The sequence below is a fragment of the Onthophagus taurus genome, chromosome 10, assembly GCF_036711975.1.
Source record: "Onthophagus taurus isolate NC chromosome 10, IU_Otau_3.0, whole genome shotgun sequence".
Taxonomy (NCBI): domain Eukaryota; kingdom Metazoa; phylum Arthropoda; class Insecta; order Coleoptera; family Scarabaeidae; genus Onthophagus; species Onthophagus taurus.
Genome location: NC_091975.1, coordinates 12,470,499 through 12,496,812, shown reverse-complemented (window position 1 = coordinate 12,496,812; position 26,314 = coordinate 12,470,499). Strand labels below are relative to the sequence as shown.

Below are 26,314 nucleotides of genomic sequence, written 5' to 3'. Positions count from 1 at the left end.
AACGAAAATAATTCCTTTTTTAATTCTAAATAAATATTCCTTACAAAACTTTTCAATTAAAACGATATTCTTCGAGATACATTGAGTATTATTTTACGTACTATTCAGTGGGAAATTAAAATTTTGTAATTTCAAAAAATGATATTAACGAAAATAATTCCTTTTTTAATTCTAAATAAATATTTTTTATAAAATTTTTCGATTGAAACGATATTCTTCGAAATATATTGAGTTTAATTTTACATACTATTCAGTGGGAAATTAAAATATTGGAATTTCAAAAAATGATTTTAACGAAAATAATTCCTTTTTTAATTCTAAATAAATATTCCTTACAAAATTATTCGATAAAAACGATATGCTTCGAGATACATTGAGTTTCATTTTACGTACTATTCAGTGGGAAATTAAAATATTGGAATTTCAAAAAATGATATTAACGAAAATAATTCCTTTTTTAATTCTAAATAAATATTCCTTATAAAATTTTTTTATAAAATTAATAGTTCATGAGATAAACTCAAAAATGAGTTTTATTATGAAGATATGGGCTCAATATAAAAACGCTTTATCTCAAAAACTAAAAGACATTTTCAAAATCGGTTTGATTCACTGAAAAGGTGACACTTGACTCTATAATTTTTGAAAATTTCGTTGTGATATCCTAAATCCCCGATTTTTGGCGATTTTTTAAAAATTGAGGTGCAAATTTAGGTTTTATATTGTTATTGTTATTAATAATAATAAAGAATGCGACAATTTAGCTCCAAAATAGTATTAAAAACCATCTAGGTAGATTTAAAATTGTATTGGAGAGATTATTAAGTCTCTTTTTACATATTCCAACTCTTTTATTTGGTGATTTATCCTTAAAATCTTCAAAATTGACTTAATTAATCAAAAATTATCTACTTACAGTTGGTTAAGAAGCCACCAATAGGTTCCCCTCTAAAATTGAACTGAATATCCAAAAATTTCCCCTAAAAATGAACCAAATTAGTTAAATTAATCAAATTAGACCAACTTTTTGCTCACAAATCTTGAGGCATTCTTATTTTTAACAGTTCTTGCATTCCCAAAAGCCTCCAAAACAGTATTAGCCTGCACCAATTGGTCATTACAAAGTTTAACCTCTTTTGAGACATTTCCTGAGGTTAAAACCAAAAATTGGAGCACAATTCGAGCAGCCTCTGTCTTTCCTGATCCACTTTCACCGGTTATTATGATACATTGATCTTCATTTCTATCTTGAAGCCATCTGTAAGCTGTATTTGTTATTCCATATCTAAAATTGATCAATTTTATTAATAATTTTAATTTAATTAAAAAAAAAAAATACTTACATGTGTGGAGGAAGTTGAAAAGGCGCCCTACGAGCATAATTAGCTGCTAAATCGGCCGAATACAAGGCGAGCTTTTTATAAGGATTAACCGAAATCAAAACATTCCCAATATACGTATAAATTTGGTCCCTTTTGAACCTTTGGTGCAGATTCGAAAGGAAGGCATCCTCGGTGAGGGGCTCGAGTAAAACTGCATCCCACACGCCTATATCTTGCTCCCAATTGAGCATCACAAAGTCACAAAACGATTTTTTTTAGATTATCTTACACTTTTTCTGGGTGACATAACCTCACTTTTTTTGTTTCGCTTGTAGCGGTGTTGTGGGGGCGAAAAAACGATTTTACCATAAAATCGATAACAAGGAATACAAAATCGACGATTTTAACCACTAAATAGGAGCGTGTTATTAAAAAATACGATTTTTTTGGGGTTTAACCTCAATAATGCGAAACGAAATGTCACTTGAAATTATTAGACATGAAATCAGGGGTGCCAAATTAATTCTTTTTCTTTGATTTGAATTAATTTTTTTGATTTAAATTGATTTAATGTTAATTCGATTAAGAATTAATTAAATTAAACAATAATAATTCGATTAAAATCGAATTAGAAATTTTTTAATTTTTAATTAACCCTTTGAAGTCCCTTTTAAGATATTTTTGGTAATACTTGGGAATCGGAGCTTGTTATAAGAAAACTTTTATAACAAAAATTGTTGCAAATTTTATTGTTAATAATATTGCTCTCTTGTATTTTTGCTCTTAGATGCGTCAATATCGAGATATATACGAATTCGTTGCTCTTTCAAGATATTAAAGGTAATCGGAGTCTGCTATAAGAAATCTCTTATAACAAAAATTGTTGCAAATTTTATTGTTAATAATATTGTTCTCTTGCACTTTTGCTATTAGATGCGTCAATATCGAGATATATACGAAAATTTGATGAATTTATTGCTTTTTCAAGATATTAAAGGTAACATTTGGGAATCTGAGTTTGTTATAAGAAAACTTTTATAACAAAAATTGTTGCAAATTTTATAGTTAATAATATTGCTCTCTTCCACTTTTGCTCATAGATACGTCAATATCGAGATATATACGAAAATTTTATGAATTTGTTGCTCTTTCAAATGATTAAAGGTAACACTTGAGAATCGGAGAATGCTATAAGAAAACTTTTATAGCAAAAATTGTTGCAAATTTGATTGTTAACAATATTGCTCTCTTGCACTTTTGTTCTTAGATACGTCAAAATCGAGATAGATACGAAAATATGAAAATTTGATGAATTTGTTGCTCTTTCAAGTGATTAAAGGTTACACTTGGAAATCGGAGCATGTTATAAGAAAACTTTTATAACAAAAATTGTTGTAAATTTTATTGTTAACAATATTGCTCTCTTGCACTTTTGCGCTTAGATACGTCAATATCGAGATAGATACGAAAATAAGAAAATTTTATGAATTTATTGCTCTTTCAAGTTACTAAAGGCAACACCTGGGAATCGGAGCGTGCTATAAGAAAACTTTTATAACCAAAATTGTTGCAAATTTTATTGTTAACAATATTGCTCTCTTGCACTTTTGCGCTTAGATACGTCAATATCGAGATAGATACGAAAATATGAAAATTTTATGAATTTGTTGCTCTTTCAAGATATTAAATGTAACACTTGGGAATCGGAGCTTGCTATAAGAAAACTTTTATAACAAAAATTATTGCAACTTTTATTGTTAATAATATTGCTCTCTTGTATATTTGCTCTTAGATGCGTCAATATTGAGAAAAATACAAAAATTTTAATATTTCATGAATTTCCTTGTTGTACCATTAGCTCATGGTAACATTCGGGAATCGAAGCATGTTATAAAAAAACTTTTAGGACAAAAGTTGTACCAAATCTTATTCTTAACAATATTGCTCTCTTGTATATTTGCTCTCAGATACGTCAATATCCAGAAAAATACGAAAATTTGAAAATTTTATGAATTTCGTTGCTTTACCAATTGTTAATGGTAACACTTGAAAATTGGAGCAAGTTACAAACAAATTTTTACAACAAAAGTTGTAGCAAATTTTATACTTAGCAATATTGCTCTCTTCTATTTTTGCTCTCAGATGCATAGATATTGAGAAAAATGCGAAAATATGAAAATTTGAAGAATTTGTTGTTTTACTACAAGTTAATGGGTAGGACTCGGAAATCGGAGCGTGTTACAAAAAAAACTTTTAGAACAAAAGTTGTAGCAAATTTTATTATTACCAATATTACTCTCTTGTAGTCTTGCTCTCAGATGCGTCAATATTGAGAAAAATGCGAAAATATGAAAATTTGAAGAATTTGTTGTTTAACTACAAACTAATAGGTAGCACTCGGGAATCGAAGCATGTTACAAAAAAACTTTTAAAACAAAAGTTGTAGCAAATTTTATTCTTGTTAATATTGTTCTGTTGTATTTTTGCTCTCAGATGCGTCAATATTGAGAAATATACAAAAATATGAAAAGTTAATGTTTTTCGTAATTTTACTAGTAGGTAATGGTAGCACTCGAAAATCGGAGCATGATACAAAAAAACTTGTAGAACAAAAGTTGTAGTAAATTTTATTCTTATCAATCTTGCTCTGTTGTATTTTTGCTCTTAGATGCGTCAATATTGAGAAAAATGCAAAAATATGAAAATCTGAAGAATTCGTTGTTTTACTAGTAATTAATGGTAGCATTCGGGAATCCTAGGATGTTATAAAAAAACTTTTAGAACAAAAGTTGTAGCAAATTTTATTGTTACCAATATTGCTCTCTTCTACTCTTGCTCTCAGATGCGTCAATATTGAGGAAAATAAGAAAATATGAAAATTTGAAGAATTCGCTGCATAATTTATCTATAGTGAGAGTGACTGTCAAAGAATCAACACGGTTCGAATTTTGCTGCGAGTAGCTGCGAGTTTTCTCAATATGACACGTTTAAAGATAACACCTAAAAGAAAATGGCCCCAAGAAGATATATTTGAATTCATTAAAGTGTATGAAAAAAAATTCTGCTCTTTGGAATACCAAATTTAAAGAACATAGAAGAAATTTAAACGGGATTTATACCATTCTGACAACATAATTTGGCCTTCTAACAGTAAAATTAAGTCTTCTGCTAACAGTATTTGGTTTTTTAGTAGTGGTGTGTAGTCTTCTGTAAGAAAGATGTGCTTCATTTCCAATATCTAGTCTTTCATTAGTAATACTTAGTCTTCTGTCAGCAATATCTAGTCTCTTCCAGCAATTGAGCGTTTAAGTTTATATCTTCTAATAATTTTCCAAAATACTGCCAAGCCACTATTAAGCTATCACGTGCACCACAATAAACATATAGTTTGCATTTATAAGGGCCATTAAAGCATTCGAGTTCACTTTTTGTGAATCCAGTATGCCAAATAACTAACAATTTGACAACGAATGTTGATATTTGTTGACACCCAGCTCTAATCTACGCCAAATCCATGGTTTCACCCAACAGCTTCTTTTTATTTTTTCCTGTTTGCTTTTTTTAAATTTTGTACAGCACTATTGCACTTGCAATTTTGTTTACATCCATATTTACACAAAACACTGAAAGAAAATAAATTTTCCTTTCCATAGCACGGACATATTTCACTAGTGGACATGGTGAAGTTTCTCTCAAGTAGACACTTAGCTTTACCAATACTGCTCTGTTGTACTTTTGCTCTCAGATGCGTCAATATTGAGGAAAATAAGAAAATATGAAAATTTGATGATTTTAGTGGTTTTACTAATAGTTAATGGTAGCACTCGGAAATCGGAGCATGATACAAAAACACTTTTAGAACAAAAGTTGTAGCAAATTTTATTGGTAACAATGTTGCTCTCTTCTAGTCTTGCTCTCAGATGCGTTAATATTGAGAAAAATGCGAAAATGTGAAAATTTGATGAATTTCGTTGTTCTATAATTGTTAAAGGTAACACTTAGAAATCGGAGCATGTTATAAAAAAACTTCTAAAACAAAAGTTGTAGCTAATCTTATTCTTAACAATATTGCTCTCTTGTATATTTGCTCTCAGATTCATTAATGTTGAGAAAAATACGAAAATTTGTTGAATTTCCTTGTTTTACTATTAGCTAATGGTAACATTCGGGAATCGAAGCATGTTACAAAAATAATTTTAGAACAAAAGTTGTAGCAAAATTTATTCTTAACAATATTGTTCTCTTTCACGTTTGCTCTCAGATGCGTCAATATCGAGATAGATACAAAAATGTGAAAATTTGATGAATTCCTTGCTCTTTGAAGGTATTAAAGGTAACACTTGGAAATCGCAACTTGCTATAAGAAAACCTTTATTACAAAAATTGATGCAAATTTTATTGTTAACAATATTGCTCTCTTGCTCTTTTGCTCTTAGATACGTCAATATCGAGATATCCACGAAAATATGAAAATTTTATGAATTTGTTGCTCTTTCAAGCTATTATAGGTAACACTTGGAAATCGGAGCATGCTGTAAGAAAACTTTTATAACAAAAATTGTTGCAAACTTTATTGTTAACAATATTGATCTCTTGCACTTTTGCTCTTAAATACGTCAATATCGAGATAGATACGAAAATATGAAAATTTGATGAATTTAATGCATTTATTGCATAATGGTAACATTCGGGAAACGGAGCATATTACATAAAAACTTTTAATATAATAATTATAGTAAATTTTATTGTTAACAATATTGCTCTCTTTCATTTTTGCTCTTTGATGCGTCAATATCGAGAAAAATACGAAAATATGAAAATTGGATAAATTTATTGCATTTATTGCATAAAGGTGAATTTAGACATGCATGGATTTAGTGACGCCAGTTCTGTTTGCACGCCAGTAAAGGTTTACACTACATGTGCGAAAACAAAAATAAGTAACACGCCAGTTTTATTTTTAAAGTGTACTACAACTATATACACAAATTAGGACCGCAACCGAAACGAAAATAGATATATTCTAGGTTTAATGTGGATAATTAAACGTTATCTTTGAATCTGTTAACGTAATTGGGTTTTAATTATGAATGCAATGAAACATAACGTAAATTTGACATTAAAAAATGTTGTGTTTTGTGAATACTCATCTATGTTGTCATGGTTATATGTTTTTAGATTCATCACTGGCGCCAGTGACTTCAGAAGGGTGTAGACTTTTCCTATTGATGCATGTATGATTTCAGCTTGCATGACAGTTGATGTTTACACATGCCCTTTAATTTTACTGGCGCGCCGGTTTGTATTGGCGCCACTAAATCCATGCATGTCTAAACTCACCATAATGGTAACATTCGGGAAACGGAGCAAATTACATAAAAACTTTTCAAACAATAGTTATAGTAAATTTTATTGCTAACAATATTGCTCTCTTGCACTTTTGCTTCTAGATACGCCAATATCGAGATAGATACGAAAATATGAAAATTGTATGAATTTGTTTCTCTTTCAAGTGATTAAAGGTAACACTTGGAAATCGAAGCATGCTATAAGAAAACTTTTATAGCAAAAATTGTTGCAAATTTTATTGTTAACAATATTGCTCTCTTGCATTTTTGCTCTTAGATACGTCAATATCGAGATAGATACGAAAATATGAAAATTTGATGAATTTGTTGCTCTTTCAAGTTATTAAAGGTAACACTTCGAAATCGGAGCATGCTATAAGAAAACTATTATAACAAAAATTGTTGCAAATTTTATTGTTAACAATATTGCTCTCTTGCACTTTTGTTCTTAGATACGTCAAAATCGAGATAGATACGAAAATATGAAAATTTGATGAATTTGTTGCTCTTTCAAGTGATTACAGGTAACACTTGGGAATCAGAGCTTGCTATAAGAAAACTTTTATAACTAAATTTGTTGCAAATTTTATTGTTAACAATATTGCTCTCTTGCACTTTTGCTCTTAGATGCGTCAATATCGAGATAGATACGAAAATATGATGAATTTGTTGCTCTTTCAAGCTATTATAGGTAACACTTGGGAATCGGAGCGTGCTATAAGAAAACTTTTATAACAAAATTTGTTGCAAATTTTATTCTTAACAATATTGCTCTATTGCACTTTTGCTCTTAGATGCGTCAATATCGAGATAGATACGAAGATATGAAAATTTTAGGACAAACAATTAATTTGTAAGGTCAAGCAAAAATGTTATAGCTGTGGGAGAAGTAATCGCGATCACAAAGATTGTCTTGCTATTAATCGGAAATGTCATTCTTGTCCAGGTAAACGTTTTTTGGATTAGTCGGATGAAGTCGTATTTATTTCTTAATAAGCAACAATTCAGAAATTTTTTTAATTATAATGGTGTTTTTTTGACATAAATGTATAGAAAATTAAAAATCCTTTAAAATGAGCCCAAACTCGACCTATTTATCTCCAACCGTTATCGAGATATCTTAATTTTTAACAAAAAAAAATGGCGATTGTTTGACATTTGACAGTTATAACCTAACTTTTTTATTCTTTAACCCAAATATATCGTGTTTGGTATCAACTTAAAGCAATTTTGATACTTATTAAGATCATTTCAATATTTATCAAAAAATCGTTATATTTAATTTTGACATTTGAGAGTTTTTAACCTAGCTTTTTTATTTTTTAACCCAATTATGTCGAGTTTGGTATCAATTCATTAAAATAAATACAAATAAACCATAAATAACTTAAAAATAACCTTTAATGATCGACTTCCGGTTTTAAATGTCAACCTTAATTTTGTGATATTCATAATCTTTACGAAAAACCCTTTAAAACGAGTCCAAACTCGACTATTTTATCTCAAAAAATAACAAAGTTACAACAAAAAAACAATAAATTTAAAGTTAACAAAGTGAAGTTGGCTACAAAACATTAAAAATGTTAATATCTCTGTTATTTTTTGAGATAACCACATCGTGTTTGGACTCATTTTAAAGGATTTTTCGTAAAGATTATGAATATCACAAAATTAAGGTTGACATTGAAACCCGAAAATACAAAAATTTGAAAATTAAATGTTTTTCGTTGTTTTACTAGCAGTTAATGGTAGCACTCGAAAATCGAATTATGATACAAAAAAACGTTTAAAACAAAAGTTGTAGCAAATTTTATTCTTACCAATATTGCTCTCTTGTAGTCTTGCTCTCAGATGCGTCAATATTGAGAAAAATGCGAAAATGTGAAAATTTGAAGAATTAGTTGTTTTACTACAAGTTAATGGTAGCATGTTTGAAAAATAAAACTGTATTTAATACTCCAATATATTTATTGTTGACTCTACCGGTTTCGGCTTAAGACATCATCAGGAGTCTTGTAGAATATAGGTTAGAAATTTCATTCGGTATTAAATTTGAAGATTTATGTTGTTTTACAATTTTAAACGGGCTCAAGCCGAATGATGGCTTAAGCCGAAAGCGGTAGAGTCAACAATAAATAATATATTGGAGTATTAAATATAGTTTTATTTTTTAAACATAAAACACCAATATGGATGAAAACCCCTTTACATATTAATGGTAGCACTCGGGAATCGGAGCATGTTACAAAAATACTTTTAGAACAAAAGTTGTAGCAAATTTTATTCATACCAATATTGCTCTCTTCTACTCTTGCTCTCAGATGCGTAAATATTGAGAAAAATTCAAAAATATGAAAATTTGATATTTTTTGTTGTTTTACTACAAGTTAATGGTAGCACTCGAAATCGGAGCATGTTACAAAAAAACTTTTAAAACAAAAGTTGTAGCAAATTTTATTCTTACCAATATTGCTCTCTTCTACTCTTGCTCTCAGATGCGTCAATATTGAGAAAAATGCGAAAATATGAAAATTTGATGTTTTTTGTTGTTTTACTACAAGTTAATGGTAGCACTCGAAATCGGAGCATGTTACAAAAAAACTTTTAAAACAAAAGTTGTAGCAAATTTTATTCTTACCAATATTGCTCTCTTCTACTCTTGCTCTCAGATGCGCCAATATTGAGAAAAATTCAAAAATATGAAAATTTGGTGTTTTTTGTTGTTTTACTACAAGTTAATGGTAGCAATCGAAATCGGAGCATGTTACAAAAAAACTTTTAGAAGAAAAGTTGTAGCAAATTTTATTCATACCAATATTGCTCTCTTCTACTCTTCCTCTCAGATGCGTCAATATTGAGAAAAATGCGAAAATGTGAAAATTTGAAGAATTCGTTGTTTTACTACAAGTTAATGGGTAGCATTCGAAAATCGGAGCATGATACAAAAATACTTTTAGAACAAAAGTTGCAGCAAATTTTATTCTTACCAATATTGCTCTCTTGTAGTCTTGTTCTCAGATGCGTCAATATTGAGAAAAATAAAAGAATATGAAAATTTGAAGAATTCGTTGTTTTACTACAAGTGAATGGGTAGCACTCGGGAATCGGAGCATGATACAAAAAAACTTTTAGAACAAAAGTTGTAGCAAATTTTATTCTTACCAATATTGTTCTATTGTATTTTTGCTCTAAGATACGTAAATATCGAGATAAATACGAAAATATGAAAATTTTATAAATTTGTTGCTCTTTCAAGTGATTAAAGGTAACACTTGGGAATCGGAGCATACTATAAGAAAACTTTTATAACAAAAATCGTTGCAAATTTTATTGTTAACAATATTGCTCTGTTGCACTTTTGCTCTTAGATACGTCAATATCGAGATAGATACTCCATTTTAATTTTTAATATTTTATTATATAATTAATTAATATAGAGTTACAAATAAATATACTCTATAATTGGTGACCCCGACTATTTTCAAAAAAGAAAATATATAATAATAACCATATAATAAATCTATAATAAACACCAATCGAAGAAGAATTAGAAGAAGACGAAATATACACATGGAATAAAAACGACAAGAAGAAATTTACCAGAAATACGGAATAAAGAAATCTACGACAAGAAGAAATCTGCGTTTCATAAAAGAAAAATCTACCTAAGAAAAATAAGAGAAGAAGAAACCTACTATTACAACTAATCATCATAATAACTGATTTTTGGGTGAGTGACAATTGTTTCTATTCCTCATAAGTCAGACATTATATTCTTCTAATTTTCAATCATTGATTCTTCGATACTAAACAAGGTTTCATTCAAAATGCCCGATGATAACGTTGGTGATACACAAAATTTTTCCGAAAATTTTTCTGCAGTGCGACTTCCACCTTTTTGGGTATCAAAACCTGAAATCTGGTTTACTCAGGTGGAAGCAAAATTTTCAATTTGTAATGTGCAGAATGACAAAGCTAAATACAATCTGGTGATTTCTAATTTACCGTTAGAAATCATTTCATCAGTTATTGATGTGATTAATAACCCACCAGACACAAACTTATATCCTTTTCTTAAAAAAACTTTAATTGATAGACTATCACAAAGTGAGGAGAAACGTCTGGATGATCTCCTGTCGGGTTCAGAGATGGGAAATCAAAAACCATCTGAATTCTTCCGAGGTATGATGGTAACTGCAGGTGGTTCTCAAGTTGTAAGTCAAGACTTACTTTTAAAACTTTGGAAGAGGAGGCTTCCACACACAATTTCAGTTGCCTTACTGGCCTCTGGAAAAAGTGATCCACTTGAATTACTAACGATGGCAGATAAAATTTGGGATTCTTTAAATTCCGGTCCTTATTCATCATTAAAAGTTTCAGAAATTACGCCTGCCCAAAATTCACATTCGACGCATGATTTTCCTTTATTAAAAGCCATCAGTGATTTAACTTCAACTTGTCAAACTTTGTTGCAAACTGTAACACAACAACACACATCTATTACATCTATTCAAAATAAAATAAATAACTTACAACAGAGTGTTGAAGATATAAATTCTTTACAACGTCAGTGTTGTTCACATTGTCGTTACAATGACAATTCTTCATTTCGTTCGCGCAATCGTACTCCTTCTCGAGAACGTTCAAACATTTGCAAATTTCATAGCAGATATGGTACCAAAGCTTATAGTTGTGAAGGTACTTGGTGTAAATTCCATAATTTAATAAAAAATAAACCAACTACATCCTATTCAAATTCAAAAAAACTAATTAAAGTTTCGATAGAAAAATCCTCACCTTCTTCAAAATCAATTAACCAAATATCTTCCAGACTTTTTGTATATGATAATAAAAATAACCTGCGATTTTTGATTGACACCGGAGCTGACATTTCTGTCATTCCAAATAAATTTTATCCCTTAAATCAAAAAGACTCACAGTCCATACTTACTGCGGTAACGGTTCTGTAATCGATACTTATGGTAAAAAATTACTAACCGTCTCTTTAAATTTACGAAGAAATTTTCCTTTCGTTTTCACTATTGCGAATGTTACAAAACCAATTATTGGAGCTGATTTCCTCAATAAATTCGCCATTTTAGTTGATATAAAAAATCGACAATTGATTGACTCAAAGACCACTTTATCTACTTATGGCACGTTAGCCAACTCAGAAATTTCTTCCCCTAAATTATTTTCTATCGAAACTGAATTTACAAATCTTTTAAAATCCTTTCCAAATTTAACCACTATTCCAGATTTTAATTTACCTGTTAAACATAATGTTAAACATTATATTATAACCGATTCACATCTTCCATTTTGTAGGCCGAGACGACTTGACAAAACTAAATTTGCAATCGCCAAAAGAGAATTCAATGATATGGTAGAACTCGGTATTTGTAGATCATCTTCTTCTTCTGTTGCTTCACCCTTACACATGGTACCTAAGAAAGATTGTCAAGACTGGCGTCCTTGTGGCGACTATCGTCAGTTAAATTTAGTAACGGTACCAGACAGATACCCATTACCTCATTTGCAAGATTTTAATTTGAACCTTCATGGTTGCACAATTTTTTCAAAAATCGATCTTGTACGAGCGTATCACCAGATACCAGTAGCAGAAGAAGATATCTACAAAACCGCTATCACTACCCCTTTCGGTCTCTATGAGTTCTCTAGAATGCCATTTGGGTTAAAAACGCAGCCCAAACGTTTCAACGATTTATAAATGAAGTAACTTCCGGTTTAAGTTTCATTTTTGTCTACCTGGATGATATCCTTATTGCTAGTAAAGACAAAAATGAACATTTAATTCACCTTCGACAACTTTTTGAAAGATTAGACAGTTTTGGAATCAACATTAAACCGTCTAAATGTGTTTTTGGAGTAAGTTCAATAGATTTTTTAAGCCATCATATATCTTCCAAAGGGTCTCGTCCAACTCAATCAAAAATTGAAGCAATAAATAATTTTCCTCAACCTCAAAATCTGAAAGAACTCCAAAGATTTCTTGGAATGATCAATTTCTATCACAGATTTGTACCCAATTTTTCTGAAATTCTTGGACCCTTGCATTCTCTTTCGACCACACTTTGCAAAAATAATCAGAAGCAAATTACTGTGTGGACAGACGAGCACACCAACTCTTTTTCACGTGCTAAAGATCTATTATCTCAGTCCGTATATATCGCGCATCCAAATCCTTCAGCCAATTTGACATTAACAACAGATGCCTCTAATACAGGTATGGGTGCAGTTCTGTCTCAGGCTATTAATAATACGACCCAACCCGTTGCTTTCTTTTCAAAAAAGTTATCACCTAGTCAAATAAATTACTCAACTTTTGATAGGGAACTTTTAGCTATTTATTCATCTATTAAATATTTCAAACATTTTTTATACGGCAACCAATTTACAATTTACACTGATCACAAACCGTTAGTTAATTCCATTCATTCCAAATCAGATAAAACACCAAGACAAACACGTTATCTTCATTATATATCTCAATTCACTTCAGACATCAGGTATATTAAAGGCGATTCTAACATTATTGCAGACACAATGTCACGCATTAATATAGAATCCCTCAATTTTTCTTATCCTGATTTAAAAGAGATTAAACATGCTCAATCTACAGATCTTCAGTTACAACATCTCTTACAAGCCCAATCGCGAGGTAATACTAATTTTACACTCGTTGAAGAAAAATCAGTTTTTCCTGATATAACTCTTTGGTGTGATGTCTCAACATCCATTCCTAAAATTTATATTCCCGAAAAATTTCGCAAACAAATTTTCCAAAAATTTCACAATGTTTCACATCTTGGTATACGTGCAACTCGTCATTTATTAAAGATGCGTTTCTTTTGGCCCCACATGAGTAAAGACATTTATCTTTGGACTAGATCATGTATACCATGTCAAAAAACTAAAATTAATAAATATACAAAATCTCCTATAGAGCATATAAATGTTCCACAAGGAAGATTTCAACATATACATATAGATCTTGTTGGACCTCTTACTCCTTCTTCTGGTTATTCATATATTTTAACTGTTATTGAACGTTTTACTCGATGGCCAGAAGCTTTTCCGGTTATAGACACTTCAGCAAGCACCATAGCAAATACACTTTTTCAAAATTACTTTTCACGATTTGGTATTCCGCACACAATTACTCATGACAAAGGGCGACAATTTGAATCTCAACTTTTTTCAAAATTTGCCATGTTAATTGGTGCTACACAAATTAGTACTTCTGCTTATCATCCGCAAAGCAATGGAATTTTGGAGAGATTTCATCGTACACTCAAAAATTCCATTGTTGCACGTGGTAATAGCAACAGGTGGTTTCACGATCTTCCAATAATTTTATTAGGACTCAGATCGTCTTTAAAAGAAGATCTGGGATGTTCTTCTGCTGAACTTGTGTTTGGACAACCGCTTCGTCTTCCAGGCGAATTCTTTCTTAAGTCAAACTCTTCGATAGACACAGATCAACTTCTTATTAGCCTGCGTGAATCTTTTGCAAACTTGAGACCAACTCAGACTAACTTTCATTCAAAATTAAAACCTTTCATACACAAAGAATTGTTTAAATCAAATTTTGTTTTTGTAAAAATTCAAGGAATAAAAAATTCTTTATCGTCCAGATTTGAAGGTCCTTTCAAAGTTATTAAGAGAATGGATAAATACTTTGTTATTCTAAAGAATAATCGCCACACTTCAATACATATTGATCATTTACAACCAGCATTCTTGTTGAATGAAACCTTGCATGATATTAATACTGTTAAAGAAAATCCTAAAAAAGTAAAATTTTCCTTTTTATAATTTAAACAAATACTTATTATTTCAACGTATATAATGTCTTTCTTGTGCAGACTAAAGACAATTGTTACCACCCCCTATGGATTTCCTTTCCTTCTTCGTTCTTTTTATTTCTATGTTTGAAACATCGTCATTAATTTAAATTTTTAATTTTTATTGAAGGGGGGAATAATTGTAGCGCATCACGCACTCTTATTATTTTTATATAGAAACATCATGTTATATCACCATGGGTTGTTATATCAACATAATGTATTTTCCCATGGCGATTTTGTTATAGTCATAAAATAATAAATAAACTGGTAGACAAACATAAAACAGTCTACCAAATACTCCATTTTAATTTTTAATATTTTATTATATAATTAATTAATATAGAGTTACAAATAAATATACTCTATAGATACGATAATATGAAAATTTGATGAATTTGTTGCTCTTTCAAGCTATTATAGGTAACACTTGGAAATCGGAGCATGCTATAAGAAAACTTTTATAACAAAAATTGTTTTAAATCTTATTCTTAACAATATTGCTCTCTTACACTATTGCTCTTAGATGCGTCAATATTGAGAAAACTAAGATAATATGAAAATTTGAAGAATTCGTTGTTTTACTAGTAATTAATGGTAGCATTCGGGAATCCTAGCATGTTATAAAAAAACTTTTAGAACAAAAGTTGTAGCATATTTAAATCTTAATAATTGTTAGTGTTTAATCGCTGATTCGTTTATTCTTTGTTTTTGTGATAGAATTAAACTCTTGAAATTTATTTTACTAAATTTTAATGTAATTTTGACGATGTTACATTGCTTGAGGTATAAAGCCGAATATATTCGGTTTTACCAAATTCATGTTATAACCAACACGGGCGGAACGTGGTACTTCGACCACACGTCACGAATTGGAAAACAACAAAAAAAATATAAATTCAAATTAAGAAAATCATTTAAACGGAATAACAATAAAAATTATAATAACAATTAAATGCCTTAACAATAATATTGTTATCTTTCACTTTTGCTCTCAGATGCGTCAATATTGAGAAAAATGCGAAAATATAAAAATTTGATGAATTTGTTGCTTTTTCAAGTGGTTGTAACAATCAGGAATCGAGGCATGTTATAAAAAAACTTTTAGAACAAAAGTTGTTGCAAATTTTACTATTAACAATATTGCTCTCTTGTATTTTTGCTCTCAGATGTGTTAATATCGAAAAAAATACGAAAATATGAAAATTTGATGAATTTCGTTATTTTACAAATTGTTAATGGCAACACTTGGAAATTGGAGCATGTTATAAAAAAACTTTTGGAACGAAAGTTGTAGCTAATCTTATTTTTGACAATATTGCTCTCTTATACATTTGCTCTCAGATGCGTCGATATTAAGAAAAATGCGAAAATATGAAAATTTGAAGAATTTGTTGTTTTACTACAAGTTAATGGGTAGCACTCGGGAATCGGAGCGTGATACAAAAAAACTTTTAGAACAAAAGTTGCAGCAAATTTTATTCATACCAATATTGCTCTCTTCTACTTTTCCCCTCAGATGCGTCAATATTGAGAAAACTAAGAAAATATGAAAATTTGAAGAATTCGTTGTTTTACTAGTAATTAATGGTAGCATTCGGGAATCCTAGCATGGTATAAAAAAACTTTTGGAACAAAAGTTGTAGCAAATTTTATTCTTACCTATATTGCTCTCTTCTACTCTTGCACTCAGATGCGTCAATACTGAGAAAAATATGAAAATTTGAAGAATTTGTTGTTTTACTACAACTTAATGGGTAGCACTCGAAAATCGGAGCATGATGCAAAAAAACTTTTAGAACAAAAGTTGTAGCAAATTAGATTCTTACCAATATTGTTCTATTGTATTTTTGCTCTCAGATACGTCAATATTGAGAAAAATGTGAAAATATGAAAATTTGAAGAATTCGTTGTTTTGCTACAAGTTAATGGGTAACACTCGAGAATCGGAGCATGTTACAAAAAAACTTTTAAAACAAAAGTTGTAGCAAATTTTATTCTTACTAATATTGCTCTGTTGTATTCTTACTCTCAGATGCGTCAATATTGAGAAAAATGCGAAAATGTGAAAATTTGAAGAATTCGTTGTTTTATTACAAGTTAATGGGTAGCACTCGGGAATCGGAGCATGATACAAAAAAACTTTTAGAACAAAAGTTGTTGCAAATTTTATTCTTACCAATATTGCTCTCTTGTATATTTGCTCTCAGATGCGTCAATATTGAGAAAAATTTAAAAATTTGATGAATGTTTTGTTTTCTATTAGCTAATGGTAACATTCAGGAATCGGAGCATGATACAAAAAAACTTTTAGAACAAAAGTTGTAGCAAATTCTGTTGTATTTTTGCTCTCAGATGCGTCAATATTGAGAAATATAGGAAAATTTAAAAATTTGATGAATTTCCTTGTTTTACTCTTAGCTAATGGTAACATTTGGAAATCGGAGTATGTTATCAAACAACTTTTAGAACAAAAGTTGTAGCAAATTTTGTTTTTAACAATATTGCTCTCTGGCATTTTTGCTCTTAGATGCGTCAATATCGAGATATAACGAAAATTTGATGAATTTGTTACTTTCTCAATATATTAAAGATAATCGGAGCAAATTACAAAAAAACTTTTAAAACAAAAGTTATAGCAAATTTTATTTTTAACAATATTGCTCTCTTACACTTTTGCCCCTAGATACGTCAATATCGAGGTAGATACAAAAATATGAAAATTATTAGACAGATCAGATCAAATCAGGGGTGCCAATCTTTTTTTTTTTTGGATTCAAATCAATTTTTTTATTTCAATTAATTTAACGCTAATTCGATTAAAAACTACCTATTATTCAATTAAACAACAACAATCAAATTAAAACCGAATTAGAAATCTTTCAACAACAAAATTAAAATAATAAAAACCGACGCTAGCGCCCCCCCTCGATGACGTATCGAACCATTCGCCACAATGACTGTCAAAATTGTTATTTAACCTCTCCGTGTAAAGTTGCGAATTGATTTCTTCTCGAAAATAACTCGTTTTTTACCTTTATATATGTCATTCAAGTTCGTTTCGGTGGCCCGAAGTGTCGTGAATCGCGTTAATCCCGTGAAATTGGGGCCGTCATCGGAAATTCGCCGCCGTTAGGATTTTCAGTGAACTGTCAAAAAAAAGGAACTCAAATTGAGTTGGTTTTTCTAATAAATTTTAATCCCGCGATATGTCCACGCCCGCCCGAAGACGTTTAATGCGAGATTTTAAAAGGTAAATAATTCGTGATTAATTTATGTCGATTAAATTAAAAAAAAATTTTTCGAATTTAGGTTACAAGAGGATCCTCCAACGGGGGTAAGCGGGGCCCCCACTGATAATAACATCATGATTTGGAACGCGGTGATATTTGGGCCACATGATACGCCGTTTGAAGATGGCACTTTTAAGTTAACCATTGAATTTACTGAGGAATACCCAAATAAACCCCCTACGGTTCGATTTGTGAGCCACATGTTTCATCCAAATGTATATGCTGATGGGGGAATATGTCTTGATATTTTACAGAACAGATGGAGCCCCACTTATGACGTTTCTGCAATCCTGACCTCGATACAGGTACTAAATGAGTCCAAAATAAGCTTAAAATATCATTTTAATTCGTTTTTTGTCTCTTTAGTCTTTACTTAGTGATCCAAATCCGAATTCCCCAGCAAATTCAATGGCTGCTCAGCTTTATAAAGAGAATAGGAGGGAGTATGAGAAGAGAGTGAAGGCGTGCGTGGAGCAGAGTTTCATCGATTAGCAGCATTGGAAGGAGGAAGATAAAAAGAAGAGGTGTTGAGAGTTTCACAAAAACGTCTAAATTATTATATTATGTCTCATTGCTACTATATTGAATTGTTTTTTTGCTGCCCCCTTTAACTTTAACCTGTAAGTTATTTAAATAGAACTTTTTCTTTATTTTGCTCCCCTTATTTCTTTATATTATTATTATTTACCCCTTTTTAACTCCAAGAAAAAGCGACGTTCTGTCTAATGTTATTTTATTATGATTAAAAAAGTATGGAATTTAATGATAATAAATTATTATAAATTGAAAACGAATTTTTTCCCTTTTTATACATAATCACACTTAGATGCTTAATTAAGAAAGATGCCAAAATTTTTTATTAAGATAATTGGAACAAGTTTTATTTAAAACATTTTTTGATTAAACCAATAATTATCGAGATAATTAATTTTAATGGCATACTATTCAGAGGGAAATTAAAATTTCAAGTTAGAAAAAAATTGTGTTAACAAAAATTGTTCCTGAAACAATTCTAAACAAACTTTGTCAACAATTTTTTTTGATTTAATCAATAATTAAGGAGATAACCTCAAAATAATAATTTTTCCGTTTTTATACATAATCACACTTAGATGCTTAATTAATAGAGAATGTAAAATTTTTTTATTAAGATAATTGATTCAAAATCGAAATTGGAACAAGTTTTATTTAAAAATTTTTTTGATAAAACCAATAATTATCGAGATAATTAATTTTGATGGCATACTATTCAGAAGGAAATTAAAATTTCAAGTTAGCAAAAATTTTTATTAACAAACTTTGTTCCTGAAGTAATTCTAAACAAATTATGTTGACAACATTTTTTGATTAAACCAACAATAAGGATATAACCTCAAAAATATTAATTTTTGTAGCATACTATTCAGTGGGAAATTAAAATTTCGAGTTAGCAACAAATTTTATTAACAAACACTGTTCCTGAAGTAATTCTAAACAAATTTTGTTAATAATATTTTTTGATTTGAAGAACATAACCTCAAAACAATTTTTATATATATTTTCTATTGAGAAAATTGTTTTCGAATTTAATTTAGAACAACTTTTGTATGAAATTATCTGCTGAGAACGAGTGGAGGGGGGAAATCGTATCGTTTTGTTACAAAAGTTCCGTGCCCTAGTTATGACAGATTTGAATCACCAAAAACCTTAATTTTCATATTTTTTATTTTTCTCAATATTGACTAATCTGAGAGCAAATATATAAGAGAGCAATATTGGTAAGAATAAAATTTGCTACAACTTCTGTTCTAAAAGTTTTTTTGTAACGTTCTCCAATTCCCAAATGCTACCATTAATTACTAGTAAAACAACGAATTCTTCACATTTTCATATTTTCTTATATTTCTCAATATTGACGGACCTGAGAGCAAATATATAAGAGAGCAATATTGCTAACAATAAAATTTGCTACAACTTTTCTTCTAAAAGTTTTTTTATAGCACGCTCCGTTTTCCAAGTGTTACCTTTAATCACTTGAAAAAGCAACAAATTCATAAAATTGTCATATTTTTGTATCTATCTCGATATTGACGCATCTGAGAGCAAAAGTGCAAGAGAGCAATATTGCTAAGAATAAAATTTGCTACAACTTTAGTTCTAAAAATATTTTTGTAATATGTTCGGATTCCCGATTATTACCATCAAAATTAATTATCTTCACTAATATTTAGGAATTACTTCCTTTCGGCAATCTTTAATTCCATAAATATTTAATTTCATTAAAAAAAACTAAGATTTTCGTCAAAATCAGAAAATTGTAACCTAATTTGATGCGCCACATCCCATATTTACCATAACATTCAGTTTTAAAAGTATAACTGACACAAATAATTAGTGTTTTGTTTTCGGCCATCTTGATTTTATAAAAACAAAGATATGTTGGGAGTTGTAACACTTAGATATGTCGAGTTTGGACTCATTTTGAACGTTTCTTCATTATCTATCATAATAATTAAGTATCATTAGTTTTTGGACATCTTGGACTTTATAAAAAAAAATTTTAAATTAAAATAAATTGAAGATATTCATCTTCTAAGTGTTGGTAAGTTCCTGTTGGTAAATGCAGCGCAAGTTTTGATACAGAATGACGAACAAATGGGATAGTGAGGCGAAACCTATCGACTAATCAATGACGTGGTGAAGCATTTTCGAATTTTTCTCGATATTGATGCATCTGACAATAAAAGTGCAAGAGAGCAATATTGTGAAGAATAAAATTTGCCACAACTTTTCTTATAAAAATTTTCTTATAGCAAGCTCCGATTCTCAAGTGTTACCTTTAATAACTTGAAAGAGCAACAAATTCATCAAATTTTCATATTTTCGTATCTATCTCGATATTGACGTATCTAAGAGCAATAGTGTAAGAGAGCAATATTGTTAACAATAAAATTTGCAACAATTTTTGTTATAAAAGTTTTCTTATAGGAAACTCCGATTCCAAAGTGTTACCTTTAATGACTTGAAAGCGCAACAAATTCATAAAATTTTTATATTTTCGTATCTATCTCGATTTTGACGTATCTAAGAACAAAAGTGCAAGAAAGTAATATTGTTAACAATAAAATTTGCTACAACTTTTGTTTTAAAAGTCTTTTTGTACCATGCTCCGATTTTCGAGTGCTACCATTAACTTGTAGTAAAACAACGAAAAACACTAAATTTTCATATTTTTTAATTTTTCTCAATATTGATGCATCTGGGAGCAAGAGTAGAAGAAAGCAATATTGGTAAGAATAAAATTTGCTACAACTTTTGTTCTAAAACTTTTTTTGTATCATGCTCCGATTCCCGAATGCTACCATTAATTACTAGTAAAACAACGAATTCTTCAAATTTTCATATTTTCGCATTTTTCTCAATATTGACGCATCTGAGAGCAAAAATACAACAGAGCAATATTGGTAAGAACAAAATTTGCTACAACTTTTGTTCTAAAAGTTTTTTTGTATCAAGCTCCGATTCCTAAATGCTACCATTAATTACTAGTAAAACAACGAATTCTTCAAATTTTCATATTTTCGCATTTTTCTCAATATTGACGCATCTGAGAGCAAAAATACAACAGAGCAATATTGGTAAGAACAAAATTTGCCACAACTTTTGTTCTAAAAGTTTTTTTGTATCAAGCTGCGATTCCTAAATGCTACCATTAATTACTAGTAAAACAACGAATTCTTCAAATTTTCATATTTTCGCATTTTTCTCAATATTGACGCATCTGAGAGCAAAAATACAACAGAGCAATATTGGTAAGAACAAAGTTTGCTACAACTTTTGTTCTAAAAGTGTTTTTGTATCAAGCTCCGATTCCTAAATGCTACCATTAATTACTAGTAAAATAACAAATTGTTCAAATTTTCATATTTTCGCATTTTTCTCAATATTGACGCATCTGAGAGCAAAAATACAACAGAGCAATATTGGTAAGAACAAAATTTGCTACAACTTTTGTTCTAAAAGTTTTTTTGTATCATGCTCCGATTCCTGAATGTTACCATTAGCTAATAGAAAACAAAACATTCATCAAATTTTTAAATTTTTCTCAATATTGACGCATCTGAGAGCAAATATACAAGAGAGCAATATTGGTAAGAACAAAATTTGCCACAACTTTTGTTCTAAAAGTTTTTTTGTATCAAGCTCCGATTCCTAAATGCTACCATTAATTACTAGTAAAACAACGAATTCTTCAAATTTTCATATTTTCGCATTTTTCTTAATATTGACGCATCTGAGAGCAAAAATACAACAGAGCAATATTGGTAAGAACAAAATTTGCTACAACTTTTGTTCTAAAAGTTTTTTTGTATCAAGCTCCGATTCCTAAATGCTACCATTAATTACTAGTAAAACAACGAATTCTTCAAATTTTCATATTTTCGCATTTTTCTCAATATTGACGCATCTGAGAGCAAAAATACAACAGAGCAATATTGGTAAGAACAAAATTTGCCACAACTTTTGTTCTAAAAGTTTTTTTGTATCAAGCTGCGATTCCTAAATGCTACCATTAATTACTAGTAAAACAACGAATTCTTCAAATTTTCATATTTTCGCATTTTTCTCAATATTGACGCATCTGAGAGCAAAAATACAACAGAGCAATATTGGTAAGAACAAAATTTGCTACAACTTTTGTTCTAAAAGTGTTTTTGTATCAAGCTCCGATTCCTAAATGCTACCATTAATTACTAGTAAAATAACAAATTGTTCAAATTTTCATATTTTCGCATTTTTCTCAATATTGACGCATCTGAGAGCAAAAATACAACAGAGCAATATTGGTAAGAACAAAATTTGCCACAACTTTTGTTCTAAAAGTTTTTTTGTATCAAGCTCCGATTCCTAAATGCTACCATTAATTACTACTAAAATAACAAATTGTTCAAATTTTCATATTTTCGCATTTTTCTCAATATTGACGCATCTGAGAGCAAAAATACAACAGAGCAGTATTGGTAAGAATAAAATTTGCTACAACTTTTGTTTTAAAAGTTTTTTTGTAACATGCTTCGATTCCCAAATGCTACCATTAATTATTAGTAAAACAACAAATTCTTCAAATTTTAATATTTTTGTATTTTTAACAATATTGACGCATCAGAGAGCAAGAGTAGAAAAGGGCAATATTGGTAAGAATAAAATTTGCTACAACTTTTGTTTTAAAAGTTTTTTTGTAACATGTTCCGATTCCCAAATGCTAGCATTAATTATTAGTAAAACAACAAATTCTTCAAATTTTAATATTTTTGTATTTTTAACAATATTGACGCATCAGAGAGCAAGAGTAGAAAAGGGCAATATTGGTAAGAATAAAATTTGCTACAACTTTTGTTTTAAAAGTTTTTTTGTAACATGTTCCGATTCCCAAATGCTACCAATAATTATTAGTAAAACAACAAATTCTTCAAATTTTCATATTTTCGCATTTTTCTCAATATTGACGCATCAGAGAGCAAGAGTAGAAGAGAGCAATATTGGTAAGAATAAAATTTGCTACAACTTTTTTTCTAAAAGTTTTTTAATAACATACTAGGACTCCCGATATTGATATTTTACAGAACAGATGGAGCCCCACTTATGACGTTTCTGCAATCCTGACCTCAATACAGGTACTAAATGAGTCAAAAATAAGCTTAAAATATCATTTTAATTCACTTTTTGTCTCTTTAGTCTTTACTTAGTGATCCAAATCCGAATTCCCCAGCAAATTCAATGGCTGCTCAGCTTTATAAAGAAAATAGGAGGGAGTATGAGAAGAGAGTGAAGGCGTGCGTGGAGCAGAGTTTCATCGATTAGCAGCATTGGAAGGAGGAAGATAAAAAGAAGAGGTGTTGAGAGTTTCACAAAAACGTCTAAATTATTATATTATGTCTCATTGCTACTATATTGAATTGTTTTTTTGCTGCCCCCTTTAACTTTAACCTGTAAGTTATTTAAATAGAACTTTTTCTTTATTTTGCTCCCCTTATTTCTTTATATTATTATTATTTACCCCTTTTTAACTCCAAGGAAAAGCGACGTTGTGTCTAATGTTATTTTATTATGATTAAAAAAGTATGGAATTTAATGATAATAAATTATTATAAATTGAAAACGAATTTTTCCCTTTTTATACATAATCACACTTAGATGCTTAATTAAGAGAGATGCCAAAATTTGTTATTAAGATAATTGGCTCAAAATCGAAATTGGAACAAGTTTTATTTAAAACATTTTTTGATAAAATCAATAATTATTGAGATAATTAATTTTGATGGCATACTATTCAGTGGGAAATTAAAATTTCAAGTTAGCAAAAATTTTTATTAACAAACTCTGTTCCTGAAGTAATTCTAAACAAATTTTGTTAACATTTTTTGATTAAATCAACAATTGAGGATATAACCTCAAAAATACTAATTTTTGAAGCATACTATTCAGTGGGAAATTAAAATTTCGAGTTAGAAAAAAATTCTGTTAACAAAAATTGTTCCTGAAATAATTCTAAACAAACTTTGTCAACAATTTTTTTTGATTTAATCAATAATTAAGGAGATAACCCCAAAATAATAATTTTTCCGTTTTTACACATAACCACACTTAGATGCTTAATTAATAGAGATGTAAAATTTTTGTATTAAGATAATTGATTCAAAATCGAAATTGGAACAAATTTTATTTAAAACATTTTTTGATTAAACCAATAATTATCGAGATAATTAATTTTGATGGCATACTATTCAGAGGGAAATTAAAATTTCAAGTTAGCAAAAAATTTTATTAACAAACCCTGTTCCTGAAGTAATTCTGAACAAATATTGTTAATAAAAATTTTTGATTTGAGCAATAATTAAGAACATAACCTCAAAAATATTTTTATATATTTTTTATTGAGAAAATTGTTTTAGAATTTAATTTAGAACAACTTTTGTATGAAATTTTCTGCTGAGAACGAGTGGATGGGGGAAATCGTATCGTTTTGTTACAAAAGTGCCGTGCCCTAGTTACAACAGATTTGAATTACCAAAAACCTTCATTTTCATATTTTTCTTATTTTTCTCAATATTGACGCATCTGAGAACAAATATACAACAGAGCAATATTGGTAAGAACAAAATTTGCCACAACTTTTGTTCTAAAAGTTTTTTTGTATCAAGCTGCGATTCCTAAATGCTACCATTAATTACTAGTAAAACAACGAATTCTTCAAATTTTCATATTTTCGCATTTTTCTCAATATTGACGCATCTGAGAGCAAAAATACAACAGAGCAATATTGGTAAGAATAAAATTTGCTACATCTTTTGTTTTAAAAGTTTTTTTGTATCATGCTCCTATTCTCAAATGCTACCATTAACTACAAATAAAACAACGAAAAACGTCAAATTTTCATATTTTTGTATTTTTCACAATATTGACGCATCTGAGAGCAAGAGTAGAAGAGAGCAATATTGGTAAGAATAAAATTTGCTACAACTTTTGATTTAAAAGTTTTTTTGTAACATGCTCCGATTCCCGAGTGCTACCCATTAACATGTAGTAAAACAACAAATTTTTCAAATTTTCATATTTTCTTATTTTTCTCAATATTGACGCATCTGAGAGCAAGAATACAACAGAGCAATATTGGTAAGAATAAAATTTGCTACAACTTTTGATTTAAAAGTTTTTTTGTAACATGCTCCGATTCCCGAGTGCTACCCATTAACTTGTAGTAAAACAATGAATTCATCAAATTTTCATATTTTTTTATTTTTCTCAATATTGTGGCATCTGAGAGCAAGAGTAGAAGAGAGCAATATTGGCATGAATAAAATTTGCAACAACTTTTGTTCTAAAAGTTTTTTTGTATCATGCTCCGATTTCCGAGTGCTACCATTGATTACTAATAAAACGTTTAGATAAAATGGATTCCAAGTTCATCGTGTATTTTATTAAATATAACCAAAATAGAACGATGAGTCATCTTTATTTTATTTCAGTGCAACATTGAGTTCTATCGCTTGATGTCAAAAATTTATGTTGTCTTTGGTCTTTTCTGTCTTCATCCATTCAATCAGAACGGATATCTCCGTATTAAGAAGTTTAGATAAAGTGGATTCCAAGTTCATCGTGTATTTTATTAAATATAACCAGAAAAAGTTATATTATATAAAAACGGAGATGTCCGTTCTGACTCAATCGATGAAAAGAGAAAAGACCAAAGACAAGCTAAATTTTTATTTTTACAAAAAACACGGAACTTTTGTAACAAAACGATAGGATTTCCCCCCTCCACTCGTTCTCAGCAGAAAATTTCATACAAAAGTTGTTCTAAATTAAATTCTAAAACAATTTTCTCTATAAAAAATATATATATAAAAACTTTTTTTAGGTTATGTTCTAAATTATTGATCAAATCAAAAATTTCTAAATTTTTTTCTAACTTGAAATTTTAATTTCCCACTGAATAGTATGTC

General features: G+C 29.4%; 2 protein-coding genes and 2 long non-coding RNA genes across 4 annotated transcripts in view; 2 read left to right on the top strand and 2 right to left on the bottom strand.

Moving 5' to 3' along the window:
• LOC111421450 (Myosin 95E) overlaps positions 1-1,820 on the bottom strand; it is a 58,424-nt gene extending 56,604 nt beyond the window's left edge. Inside the window, exons 1-3 of the mRNA XM_071199169.1 lie at positions 1,344-1,820; positions 1,036-1,285; positions 917-980 (exon numbers count right to left, since the gene is read on the bottom strand). Of these exons, the coding sequence (XP_071055270.1) occupies positions 917-980; positions 1,036-1,285; positions 1,344-1,573 (544 nt within the window). The 5' untranslated portion in view covers positions 1,574-1,820. The remainder of the gene's footprint in view (positions 1-916; positions 981-1,035; positions 1,286-1,343) is intronic.
• Positions 1,821-10,107: 8,287 nt separating this feature from the next.
• Positions 10,108-14,901, bottom strand: LOC139431530 (uncharacterized). Its single transcript, XR_011641616.1, has 3 exons — positions 11,669-14,901; positions 11,204-11,588; positions 10,108-11,146 (listed from the first exon to the last, which is right to left on the bottom strand). It is a non-coding gene; the product is annotated as an uncharacterized lncRNA (long non-coding RNA).
• A 2,567-nt stretch (positions 14,902-17,468) lies between these two features.
• On the top strand, positions 17,469-18,621 carry LOC111422304 (ubiquitin conjugating enzyme 6). The gene is made up of 3 exons (XM_023055511.2): positions 17,469-17,791; positions 17,851-18,136; positions 18,198-18,621. The coding sequence occupies exons 1-3, from the start codon at positions 17,748-17,750 to the stop codon at positions 18,321-18,323; spliced, it is 456 nt and encodes a 151-aa protein (XP_022911279.1). The 5' UTR covers positions 17,469-17,747; the 3' UTR covers positions 18,324-18,621.
• A 4,799-nt stretch (positions 18,622-23,420) lies between these two features.
• On the top strand, positions 23,421-23,970 carry LOC139431455 (uncharacterized). Its single transcript, XR_011641580.1, has 2 exons — positions 23,421-23,485; positions 23,547-23,970. It is a non-coding gene; the product is annotated as an uncharacterized lncRNA (long non-coding RNA).
• The last annotated feature ends 2,344 nt before the right edge of the window (positions 23,971-26,314 follow it).